This window comes from Nuphar pumila, chromosome 13 (genome assembly GCF_984573655.1).
Source record: "Nuphar pumila chromosome 13, dmNupPumi1.hap1.1, whole genome shotgun sequence".
Classification (NCBI taxonomy): Eukaryota; Viridiplantae; Streptophyta; class Magnoliopsida; order Nymphaeales; family Nymphaeaceae; genus Nuphar; species Nuphar pumila.
Window position 1 is genome coordinate 25,534,873 of NC_143261.1, and position 12,900 is coordinate 25,547,772.

At 41.1% G+C, this 12,900-nt stretch overlaps 1 protein-coding gene across 1 annotated transcript; it reads right to left on the reverse strand.

Moving 5' to 3' along the window:
- Window positions 1–3,255: 3,255 nt before the first annotated feature.
- On the reverse strand, window positions 3,256–10,537 carry LOC149818137 (uncharacterized). Its single transcript, XM_089986157.1, has 7 exons — window positions 10,391–10,537; window positions 10,196–10,294; window positions 9,341–9,467; window positions 8,059–8,775; window positions 7,336–7,840; window positions 6,321–6,429; window positions 3,256–3,500 (listed from the first exon to the last, which is right to left on the reverse strand). The coding sequence occupies exons 1-7, from the start codon at window positions 10,535–10,537 to the stop codon at window positions 3,297–3,299; spliced, it is 1,908 nt and encodes a 635-aa protein (XP_089842283.1). The 3' UTR covers window positions 3,256–3,296.
- Between the last annotated feature and the right edge of the window lie 2,363 nt (window positions 10,538–12,900).

The window sequence follows — 12,900 nt, forward strand, 5'->3', positions numbered from 1 at the left end:
CAATAACTCGAATAACTAGTTGAGTTCGCTCCAAAGTGATGACTTTAGCCGAGAGAGGATTCTCCAAAGGAGGCAGTGCTACAGACGCATCCAACTTCTGCAAAAGTGTTGAGCTAACTAATGTAGCCCCTTTCCCCTAACTCCAATGACTGGGGAGGCCGGATCGTTGCCCGTAGGGTTGTTGTTAACAACCTGTCCATTGGAGTTTGTACCGCTCTGTCCACTCCCTTGACAGACACATAGAAGCGAATAGGTACGTTAGGGGTTGCTTAACTAACGACCCATTCTATGCTGTGGTCTTTAAACCACTCGAGCATCTTGCCTGTGAAGGTGAATGTGAGGTCATTTATGTGATTACAACATTTTGAATTTACCGCTGTTCGAGGTCGCACGATCGTCTCATCCGATCATCGCAGTACTAGACGTGTCGTGTACGACTACAAGTACTCTAGGATGAAGGGGGTATAACTCCTCAATAGAAGCCTCAACAGGAGTGTTTCACAAAGATATAAAGTTTATCAACTTTACTTTATCTTTTGAAACAATAGTACCTTGTGCCAACATTATGCATGTGATTATCTCGAATCACATCCGCTATCGAGTTATCTATATGCCTCGCATGACTCGATACCGACCTCGATAAACGGGATACGAGTTTTTCAACAGAACACTCGCTAAGAAGTTCGCTCGAACCCCCAATTCGGGATCACCCGAGATATGCCAAAAAGGCGAGCAGAACCAACGAATCACATCCTTCCAAATGCTTCGATTTGGAGCAATCTTAGATGCTTTTGCGCAGTTCCCCAAAATCTCAAGTCGACTCTGTAGGACTGCACACATGAAGAGCCATGATCCTTGCGATGTATCTCTCTCCTTAGATGAGGATGTGTCGCTCGCTCTCGACTGAACTCTTGTCGCAAGAGGGAGAGTGGTAAATGCCCCTTGCATCCTCCACGAGGATGCCTTTAAGGGATACACAAAGTGCAAGAATCTGCACGTCATCTGCAATAGCAAGGCAATACCAACACATATGCAAAAGCAAGAGCCTAGGCGCAAAGCGCGACGACAAAGTAAAGGCAGTAAGCAGAAGTGCAACACAAACCCTCGGCACAACGTGCAACGACAAGTAAAGACTGTAAACAGGAGTGCAACACCAAACCTTTGCGCGATGCGCAATGGCAAAGTAAAGACTGTAAGCAGAAGTGCAACGCAGAACCTTTGCGCGATGCGCAACGACAAAGTAAAGGACAAGGATCGCGAAACCGCGTCCTTGAGTTAAATGCGTACTCGTATAAATATATATGATATATATATATATATATTTAATTGTCCTTTTTAGTTAATTGAACTCAATTCAATTGTCCAAGTCTTCTGTGCAATCTTTCCCTACCTTTGAGAGTTGCAAGCTTACTGGAGTCTGCAAGTGTAAGCGGTAGACGACTTGGGTCGTAGAGCGTGAGCAAGATCCGTCGCACGAGCTGCAAAAGTAACAATCTTAGCAAGCTACCACCAAAAATAGAAGGTCAGGGGCACTGTCGTTGTCCTGACGTAAAGGGAGCAGAGGCAGGGACATCGTGATCATGCGCACCTGCTATAAGCGCAAGAAGCAGGGGCAAGGGTTGCGAGCCCCTGCTGACTTGCTGTCAGTGGACTCCGAGGAGGCAGGGGGTTGCACCCCTGCCCTCATAAAGCGAGGGCAGGCAGGGTTGCGCCCTTGCCTGACAAAGTGGAAGAGAGGCAGGGTCAAAGCCCCTACCTGTCAACAACGAACAAAAGCCCGCCTGATGCCAGAGGAAAGCGAGGCGAGGGGGCTTGCCCTGGCCTGCCGAAAAACAACGAAGGCAGGGGCGATGCCCCTGCCTAACGAGAAAAAAGACACAGGGAGGGCTCGACCCCCTCCCCTGCTGTAATAGGGAGCATGGAGGGGCTCGGCCCCTCCCTTGCCATAACAGGAGGCAAGGAGGGGGCTCAGGCCCTCCCCTGCCGTAACAGAAGAACAGAGAAGGGGGGGGGGGGAGCGCCTCCTCTACCGATATAGGGAGCAAGGAGGGGCTCAGCCCCTCCCCTGCTAAGAGTGGGCACAGAGAGGGGGTTCGACCCCTCCCGTGACCCCACGGGGAGTAAGGAGTAGGGAGGGGGGCTCGACCCCTCCCCTGCTAATAGTGGCACAGGGAGGGGAGCTTGGCCCCTCCCTTACCAAACACAGCACAGGGAGGGGCTCAGCCCCTCCATCGCTGAAACGAGTAGCAGGGAGGGGGCTTTGCCCCTCCCCTGTGATTTAGGGCAGCAGGGAGGCGGCTCGAACCCCTCCATGCGTAACAGAAAAATGAGGGAGAAAGAGAGGGAATCGAGGAAGAGATGAGAGCGCAAAGGGGGGAAAACGAAGAAGAGAAGAAAAGGGAGAGCGTACCTGAAGGTCGCCGGCGGCAGCAACAGACGAGCGAGGGAGAGTCGGGAAGAGACGAGAGGGGGAAGGAGGTTTCTAGAACCTCCCCCCTTTGTCACTGCATGCTTTTAAAAGCAAGCAGCCAACTTATTTACCCGGGTCGGATCCGGCTCCAGATCCGGCCCGGATCCAAACAAATTTTTTTCCGACTTTTACAATGACACAAGTAGGCCCTGATTTTTTCCTCCACTTTCCTTTTCATGTGAAAATACCTTTACGCTTCCCCCACATGAAAGGAGTTTCATGAGAAAGCTGACTGACAGTCCTTAGAAACACGTGACCATTCCCATGAAAGAGCCTTCCCTTTCATGTCTATGGAGCAAACAGGCCCTAAAAGTGGGGCTAATTGGGAATGGGATTGCTGGCCATCTATTCTGCAGGAATTTTAACACTCATCAGTTTGTTATGCTCGAGTCATTCAGACATGATTTAGTGAGGCTGATTAGCAACTATTTGTAAGGCATAAGCCAGTCAAGAATAGTCAATCGTCTTACTGTGGAGTCCATCAATCGATTTCAGTAGATTTGCATTTGCTATGCTCTTAAACTTTGCAACCTTGTATGTAGTCAGGCAACTAGCAAAATTGGCTGTCATAGCACCTGCTGAATCCTGGAAAGAAAACCCTCCAGACTGGTTTCCACTGGCTCATGACGTATAATTTTCCCAAGTGATTTAATTCCTGCTACGGGGCCTGAGACACCCTGGCTTACCCATTAAAAAAAAAAGACAAGGAGATGAAGAAGCAACCAGTGATCCATGAAAACAAAAAAAATTAAGCAGGAAGATGCCTTTCCAAATGCACTAAAATTGCATTTAGTGCATTTGCAGTTACAAGAGACATGATTGAGCCTCAACAGCACCAGCCACAGCAGGAAAAAGAGGTCGGGATCCGACCGGTCCTCTGGATGTACTCGGCTTGCTGGGCTGTCTTTGCAGCTTGCTGGTTTCTTTTGGCCTCTGCTGCTGCACGCCTTTCTTCGGCCTTGTGCCTTGCTGCAGCCTGCTTGTTCATTAGCTTCTCATGAGCACGCCCCCTCATCCTTTCAATTTCAACCTGTAAAAATAGATAACCAGAGACCAGGTTTAGAATTAGCAGAAAAGTAGAGAGATCACCAACAGCATCCATATACAAACTTTCCAAATTAATTTTCCACAACAACAACTCATTGTATGTCAGTTTTTTTTTAATGAGAACCGGAGAAAAACACCCCCGGAGTAAGAGACCTAGCTGTGCTGGTCAACCTTGCTAGCCTAGGGTGACTTCTCCGGCAGTGTAAAACCGGAGCGTGCCCCTCACCCCAAGGGGGTGGCCATGCTTCGGCAACACCCATGAGAATGGAACCTTGACCACCCGTCTAGTGGCCAAGGCCCTGCCAACTGCACCAACCCTCTTGGGGCCAACTCATTGTATGTCAGTTACCATAAGATAGAAATATGGCATCAGTCACATATCTGCTGGGATGTTATTTGGAATTACATGGATTATTAATTCATATTGTATCATATTACAATGTGGTGCAACATGAGAAGCGAGTCCCAGACTTTTTTGGAATTGAAATAATCTTCAAACAGCAGTGTCGAATATCACAGAATATATTAGGATTTCCAAGAAACTCCAAGATGCAACACTAACTGCAGCAGCACTTACATATGTATTGGAGCATCAGACAGAAAAAGCAACATAAATCTTATTAAATGCCTCTTATAAAGGTTGTCATATGCAACATATAAATATTTCGTACAATGTTAGCCACTGAATCTGTTGCTCCTAGAAAAATTCACAGTACATACATTTTGTAAACTCCCTACTGCAAAAGTTTTGCAAATTCATCCAAACTTTAAAATGGAGGTTGCATCTCCAGAGTCCTCTCAAGTAAATTAACCTATAGCAGTTCACATTTAATGTCCACTAATAAGAATCACTTTTGTAACCAGACCAACCACCAAATCAAACAGCAGGCTCCAAGTAAAACTACTGGCCAACAATAAAAATGAATATGCTGATATATTTGGTTTGAGTCAAACTACCAATGGGCGTATCAAACAGGATCACAACTGGTGCCCATCATTCAATGCAGCATAGAAGAGTCCTTCAGTTCCCTGCAGCATTCCTGCTGAGTTTGCACGTGTTAGAAATGATCTTCCAAAAATCTTTGCTTTCATCCTTCTCTGAGGTCATAGTGAGGCTCCTTTTTTGAGGAGAGTCAACAGAGATAATTTATCATCTGGCTATCCACTGATTATGCAGATATTCCTGGGTCCTGATTAAAGTTTGAGGTTAGAAGATGCTGCTTTCTATACACTAGTTTCACTTTCGCTACTTCATTCCGGGATTACAACTATAATTCCAAGAAACTTGGTTGACTCACCCAGAAAAGAAACTCATAACTAGTATATCCCTAGCAGGTTCAACTACCTACATCGGTTCTATAAGCTTATAGTCCATCAACGATTCAGCCACAAAGACTCAGCTTGAGAAGTTTCTTAGTGGAACTTCATGCACTATGGCACCGATACTCCTGAAGTTGTCAATACATCATCACTATTGTGGGACTTATACTCGGGAAGGTGTGTAGCGAGAATTCACAAGGGCGCACATTTCAGTTTTTTCGGTGAAGCATAAAAAGGTGTAGAATGGTGCTAGAGTTCCATTGAGTTCACAAAAGCTGAATAGATTTAGGCTTCTCAATGGCATTTAGAGTTACCGCCCATCAAGGTAGTAATTTGATTTCTTGAGAACTGCAGGGCACATAGTGCCAGACATTTAAGATGATCTAGATTTCTAGAAACCCTCACTATTGAAAATTCCTTTTATCACCAATTTAATTTTTATCCAAACACACCCTTGAAGTTCCACTAAGAAACTTCTGCCTCTCCATATGGCTATCGAAGAATTTGAACCCTGCCTCTCCAATCATTGAAGTTCCACCCATGATACACAGAATCCAGTAATATACCACATTACTATCGAAGAATTTGCCCCTGCCTCTCCAATCATTGATGAGATCTATGATTGATGCTGCATAGACAGAGACAGGAGATGTCGACATGCTTATTGTGAAGTTTACGACAATGGGAACAAGTGTGTGTGTGATATATATATATATATATATATATATATATATATATATATATATATATATAGAGAGAGAGAGAGAGAGAGAGAGAGAGAGAGAGAGAGAGAGAGAGAGAGAGGTGGGCAGTGGGCCGGGCAGCCTGGCCCACAGCACACCATGGCCTGGGCCCTTAATTTTGGCTTTTTCCACCAACAGGAAGTGCTCTAAGTGGAAATTTTGGAAGAACCAAAAGAGGGCAGAAGCAAGGCAGATATTCCTTCATTTTGGGTCCATTGCAAAAATGGCCACAACTGCATTAAACACAAGCATGGATGTTGTATGAAATACAGGTTATACTTGAGGAAAATGGCTCCATAACAGTTCATCAGATACCTATTGAGCAGCTCTAACTCATTATAGAATTGTAGACTTTCAAATAAGGTTTGTGTGGAAGTTTCATGTACTCCTTGTAGACTTCCAGGAAACATGCCACAAATTGAAACAGATCAATTGATATTCAGAGTTTTTGTATATGGCCCGAAGATGTGGTGCTAAAAAGAACAGAAAATAGATGTGTGTGTGTGTGTGTACACACACTGCACTCTCTAGCAGAAAGTGATGGTTGTGAGCTTTGGCTGATCAATCCGATCAACATATGTCTTGAACGTGTATATTTATTAGGAAACACATTGGATCGAGTTGTTTAGACATAAAAACATGATTTTTCAATCATAAAATTCTGGTGGATTATGTACCATTGATTTTTGAAGCACCTAAAAAATTCCAGAAAGAAATCATGTTAAAATTGGAAGATTTACTCTAGACAAAAGGGCTAGATCAAATACCTCTGTTCTTTTCATTTCTGCCTCTACCTTTGCTTTTTGATGGTTTTCCCATGCATGTATCTTGATCTCTTCACGTTTATACCTGGAATTGTGTCAAGGACATTCTCATTCAATAAGATGTTCAAGAAACACTCTCTAAACAATACAGCTTGTGTTCGTCTTTTGTAAAAATATTCATCACAGACAAGATTGAGCAACCCTCAAGGAATTGCCAAAAGATCACAGTGCAGATAAGTCAAGCTAATTTCCTGAACAGAGTTAAAACAGTGGTTCAATTTGTTTCATAGCTGAGACCAAAATGAATTAGCTGAGCAGAATTGGACTTTTTAAATTTAAGCTTCAGTAATCATTCCTTTCATGGAAAACTGTCCAGTTCTTGCTGATACAGTCTTCTTTACTTTCAATGTTTCCATAGACTCTAAAAGTAAACAAGGCGAGCCATGAGAAAGCTAGATTCAAAAAATATAATTCGCCTTATTTCTTCCTGTTATTTAAGAAAGCAATACTGAAACAAAGTTTGATTGTACCATCTTTCCTATGCTCTGTGTGTATACATCTGTGTGTGCATGCGTGCAAACGTGCATATGTGCACATGAAATATACTGATAATTTACATTGAGGATACATACACCTGAAGTTGTAGTTTACATAAGTGACATTAGACAATTTGAATCGATGTGCAATAATTTATATTTTAACAAATTCAAATCACAATGAATTTCAAGTTTCATGCCATTCAGATTCCATGCTGTGAAGTACACTTCACTATGTTCAAGAGTGCTCCAAGCATCTTGGGCTCCAAGTGAACGATTCTTTAATCAAGCTGATGGAACATCAATTTATCAAACTTAAGGACTATAATATTTGTATTATAAATTTGAGCAGCATACATGTAACTATCTAACGAAGTAACGATTAATTTATGCATACAAAGGTAATAGGACAATCCCAAGAAAACTTCAATGCAAAAAGGTTTAGTGAAAATAACCTGGCCATAAATTTAGCTTTTTCTGCTTCTTCCCAAGCTGCAGCACGGGTCTCAATAACATTTTTGAGGGTCTGCTCAACATCAGTCTTAAGGGATGTAGATGCATATTTCTCCTCCTCTTCCTTGGTAGCCCAGGCAGCAATGTTGACCTTCCCAAGTTGTGCACCAAGAGCTGCAATTTCTCTCCTAGTTTTCATTTGCAATTCTTTCTCAGACGGTTCATTGTTTGGAAATTCCACTTGATGATCTAAAATGCTGCTAGCTGGATTTGTGGCAGAAGATGCAGGTTCAACACGTCCAGGAGTTGAAGGCCGAGATGAAACAGGGCTTCTTATTGGCGTCGTAACTCTGACAGGAGTTCCAGTCCTTGAAGGTTCTTGACTAGCAATAGGAGTCGTTTCGGTGCCCATATCTCTCATGGACACAGACCTTACTGTTGATGGTGGTGGAATGAAAGTTGTAGAACTATGAACAGAAACAGATGAATAGTGTCTGCTAAGATTTACTACAGAACCCAAAACAGTTGCTCAGTGTTTTTTATGAAAAAAAAAGAAGAAAAGAAAAATGTCTTGGATGCTTCAAAAAAAATATACAGAAAATATAGCAAGATATATATATATATATATATATATATATATATATATATATATATATCCAGCACCATCATAATATGCTGGTCAAAATGTAATGATCTAACACATTGCAAATGAAGTACATGCTTACATGATGAATCTGAAACAGGAACCTCAGCAAGGACTGAAGGCTTGGCGTATGAATCTCCAAACTCATCTGCAGATGGATAAGGCTCAATTCCCCAACTTCCTGATTTTTGCAGGGTATAGGATACAGCTGGAGTAAAAGGGAATTTATGAATGGTAGTTTCCCTCTTGGATTGACTGGGATCAATCCGTTTGGTATCCACCTCCTCCGCTGCATAAGCTCTTCGCTCGGCAACTTCTGTAACAACCTTTGTCAAAGGGCCATTTGCAATGCTCAATTGGTGACTTCCATGAGGAAATCCTGATTTTTTTGTCACCAATGCTTGGGCACCCAGTGCGTGAACATTTCCTGTTTTAGGTTTATTCCTGACGTGACTGTCACCAGTTGAAGCAGTTGGGATCCACTTCCCTGCATCATCCCACTTAGAGGGCGCAGGCTTGGAAAACGGCGCTAAGACATGTCTATGTTGACCGGATCTCTGAAAATCGAAACTTGACACACTGCCATTTTCATGCCCACTATTATGATCAGCATAACCATCTTCCTGAGATCTATTTTGATTTAAACCTTTCAAAATTCTAGCATTGTCTTGATCCTTTGAAGGAGAAGGACTATGAACCATAAGATTTGAATCAGGACATATTACTTCATCTGGTGTTAAAGTGGAGGTTTCAGGATGTACAACACCTAAGTCCTTGCAATTTGAAGAACTGCTAGCCACTGTTTATTCAACAAATGAAGTAAGCCTAATGTTCAACAAATTAAGTAAATCAATCAAGTTTATGAGCAATTACATTCCTTTCCCCCACTTGACCAAATTGAGACCTTGTAAGGAAGTATGATTCAGCTCTCACTCTTGATCATGAATAATTAAAAAGCCAAAACTTTCAACAAGTTAACATTTTATCTAAATGGTCCTTACTTATGGTTTGAGCTAGATGATCCTTGTGCAATGAAACACAAGGGCATTCCCTACTAAAGCAAAGAATTTATTTTGGAGGAATTCTTCAAGGTTTTCAGAATATATAATATCAGTCTGCAAAAAAAAAAAAAAAACTAATTGGAAGCTCTAAAAAGGGAATAACTGCAGTAATTTAATACAGGGAATGGCTTATAATACCAAGGTTCATCTCTATACATTGGAAGAAAATGAAAAAGAAAAAAGAAAAAAGAAAAAAGAAAAAAGAAAAAAGAAAAAAGAAAAGAAGAAAAGTGAATCAATCAACAGAAACCAAGTGTCTAAAAGTTGCAGCAGTTTCTTGCCTATGCAAACAAAAACAACCACCTTGGACATCTAACTCGCTTTTCTCATTAGTGAATGATGAACACACAGTTTCAACTTCTTCCTCTTCTTTTCTCTTTTTCTGAACACGCAAGAGTTTAAGCCTCAGTTTGCTAGGAGAGAGACTTCCCTGACAAGGTTTCAAAACAAAAATATTAAACATGAAATTCAATTTATGTGGAGGATAATAAAACACGTCGATACAGTTCTCACTTAAACAAGTCTTGAACATGCAAGGAATGATGATACCAACAAATACAAAATGAATAAAGCGAGAGCTGATCCTGAGTAATATGGCATTTAAAAAAACAGCATATGTAAACAGAATTCCATATTTTTCGCACAAGCCAAAAAAACGTGGAATTTCAAAACAAGAAAAACCCTAGAACAACCAAAAGATGATACAACATTAATTTGAATCAAAACAGCAAGAGAGTATCATGGTAGTCATTAACGTAAAAAGAAAACCAAAAATAACATAGGCACATATTTCCATCTTCTTCAGTCACTGACTGCGCAATCTTTCTTTTTCTGTTTTTTACCTTTTCCTTTTTGACTCAGAAGCAAGCAACAATTTACTAGGAAATTAATAATTTAATTCACAAGGAATTCTAGAATTTGACACATTGAAAGTGAAAACTATGAATTAGGCTCCCCGTGCGTTGGATCTAGGATTTGCAATGAAAACTGGAAAAGAAAAGAAAACTAAATCAAACGCTCATGAGAGCAACAAATTTTAACACAACTTTTTCAAATAATCTTTCCTTTGGAACTCGAACTTCTCAATAGAAAACCTCTAATATTTTTGACAGACCTATTTTTTCAAAAAAAAAAAAAAATCAAATGAAGCAAGTATACCACTACCACTACCACTGCTGCTGCTGCTGCCTGCTGCCTGCTGCCGCTGCCGCTGCTACTACTACTACTGTCGATAATGATGAAAATGTCAATCGGCTCCTACTGCGAAAAACAAGCAGTAGAATAATTTTTCAAGAAAAATGCCAGCGAATTCCCACTTTTTAGCTCAGGAACGGTTCATCTTCGATCTTCCACCACAAGAACAGATCGGAACGCGCATCTCTCAGCAATACAACCAAACACGAGCCCTATAATCACAGATCGAAGCCCAATTCCTCCAGAAAACAAACATAAAACCAGGTTCTCCACCTTTGACCGCCGGACCGCATTTCCTATCTCCATCTCCGCGGGCGACCAGAGGTGCTAGGAAGAGTCCACTAAAACAAGGCACGAGGTGTCGATTCACCGCCATTAGCAGTGAGGCGCCGGAAGTCACAGAGACGAGATTTGGACGGATCAAGAGCTCGAGCGGTGAAAAGCAAGCAAACGATCCAAATCTCGAGGGGATCGAGGCGAGACGAGATCACGAAAGAGTTCAACAAGAGAGAGAGAGAGATTCGTACCTCGATTTTTTCTATCCTTTCGTATTCCATAGCGATAGCGTGAACGAGAAGCTACAGAGAAAGGGAGAAGAATAGGAAGGGAGAGAAAGTATTAGCGTTCATGCTGATCACCGTCACCACCACAGCCAGTGTAACTGTTACAATACAGTCATCTTTCTCTTTGATAGGGTTCAGACTCACAGTTATTTAAAGAAGTTGGGCTTTCTGCCGAAGAAACTACTTTTCATTTATTTTGGTTTGTCAAAAGAAGGCAAGCGATGGAGACTAATCTGAAAGATATGATGGCTTACTACTTGGTGGTTTGTTTGGATGGCACGCAGTGATGTTACTTTCCGTCAAATTCCAATCATCTTTAATTATCTTGTTCATAAAATCCTGGTTGATGTATATGCAATATTACGTATGCATCTTAGAGACCTCTCCTCTCATCTGAACGACGTTCACTCAGCTATGGTTTCTTCTAATCCTGCGGATCCTGGTTGAATAGGCTTTGTTGTCTTTTCTTTAGTTTTGTTTTTTCTATATTTTAGTTTTGTTTTTTCTGTGTTCGGTTCATGGGTTCAACATTTTGTTGATCTTCTTTCAGCTCTCTCTCTCTCTTTCTATATATATATATCTTGGTGAAAGCGAAGAGGGGAAATAAGAACAGAGGAATTTACAATTTTACGGCAGCAGGAGACCTTTTATACCACTCGAGATTCCGAAACAACCATCGTGAATTCAAAAAATTGCACGTTGGCGTTAATTTCAAATTAAATAACAAAGTTAATATCGTTTTATGTTCCAAATTATGTCCTAAACAAAGGCATGATCTCCAAACAATATAACAAATCTCTCTTTACTGAAAAGTGTCACCCAAGAAAATCTCACAATATATATATAGTTATTATTTGGTGCAATTGAGGACACAAAATTATATGAAAAATTAAAAATATTACAAACATATAACACTGTAAAGAAATGATCAAAATAAAATAGTAAAAAAGTTGTACCAACATGACATTTCAAAACAAGTGATCTTTTTATATTATCTCATTTTGTGGGGATTATATTGGCTTCTATTAATATCATGATAAGATTATAATCTTTGTGAAATATCATCAATGGCTGTTACGTAGGTTTTTCAAGAAAGAAATGAAGCTGCAAAACCACGGAAACTTATATTCACTTATTTAACGTCCTCACTTGTTTTCTACCAACTAAAAAGCGTTGGTGTTATTTTGCGTTAACATACCGCTAAGTGTGGGTTAGTTTCGTAATTGTCTTAAAAAAGCGAGGGTTTTGAGTTAGCCCCGTTTCCGTTTTTAACTTCCTGGGGAGCAGAAGGGTATCCACGTCAGCCAAAGTCAACGGTCAACCCGGGGCCCAAGGAATCCCAAATTTGGTGAATACCGAACGGCCGGGCATTAACACGTTCGCCCTTTTGCAGAGCCTTCCACTTGGCATTTTCTGATTGGATGGATCCAGGGTTTCTGGCGTACAGATTTGTACCCCGCCGTCTTTGATCGCCCTTTGCTGTCTTTGATCGCCCTTCGCTTGACGCCGCACCAGTCCAAATCGAACACTTTTTTTTTTTAATTTATAACCCCAAGAAACCGAACAATAAGACCTCTGGTCACGCTGGCTAACTGCCCAGGCCCCACCTCAGTAGGACAACCCTCCTTGGGGCAACCAATGGACACTTATATCACAAAGACATGAGGTACGAGGACACGTGAGGCAAGTTCGATTCCCAAGTTTAAAATTTTCTGCAAAAATAAGATTCAAGGACAGTTTTTTTTGTCTGTATAAATCAATAAAAATTATCTTTTGATAGTTAAAAATACGTTTTTATTGAAATACTATTAAAACTAATAAAATGCTTCGGGCTGGGTTCGAGGCAGGTGCGGTGGAGCTCTTTAAACTCAATTGCCAAATGGGTCAGGCAGGGTCAAGCCTTAATTGATAGGAATGTCAATGGATCGGATGTTACTCGATACCAAACCAAATCTGATTCCATTTACTCAAATTTGATATGTCCAAATCATATCTCATTATAATCGGAAGCAGATATGGTTTTATTCTTTTTTTTCTACCAAATTTGACAAATATTCGATTTTGATGAATATCCAAATTTGACAAATATTGGATTTTGATGAATAT

Coding starts and splice junctions, on each gene's coding strand:
- LOC149818137 (XM_089986157.1), bottom strand. CDS start 10,537: ATGGAGATAGGAAATGCGGTCCGGCGGTCAAAGGTGGAGAACCTGGTT. Junction 8,776..9,340: donor AAGCGAGTTAGATGTCCAAG/GTGGTTGTTTTT, acceptor TTGAATAAACAG/TGGCTAGCAGTTCTTCAAAT. Junction 7,841..8,058: donor TCCTGTTTCAGATTCATCAT/GTAAGCATGTAC, acceptor TGGGTTCTGTAG/TAAATCTTAGCAGACACTAT.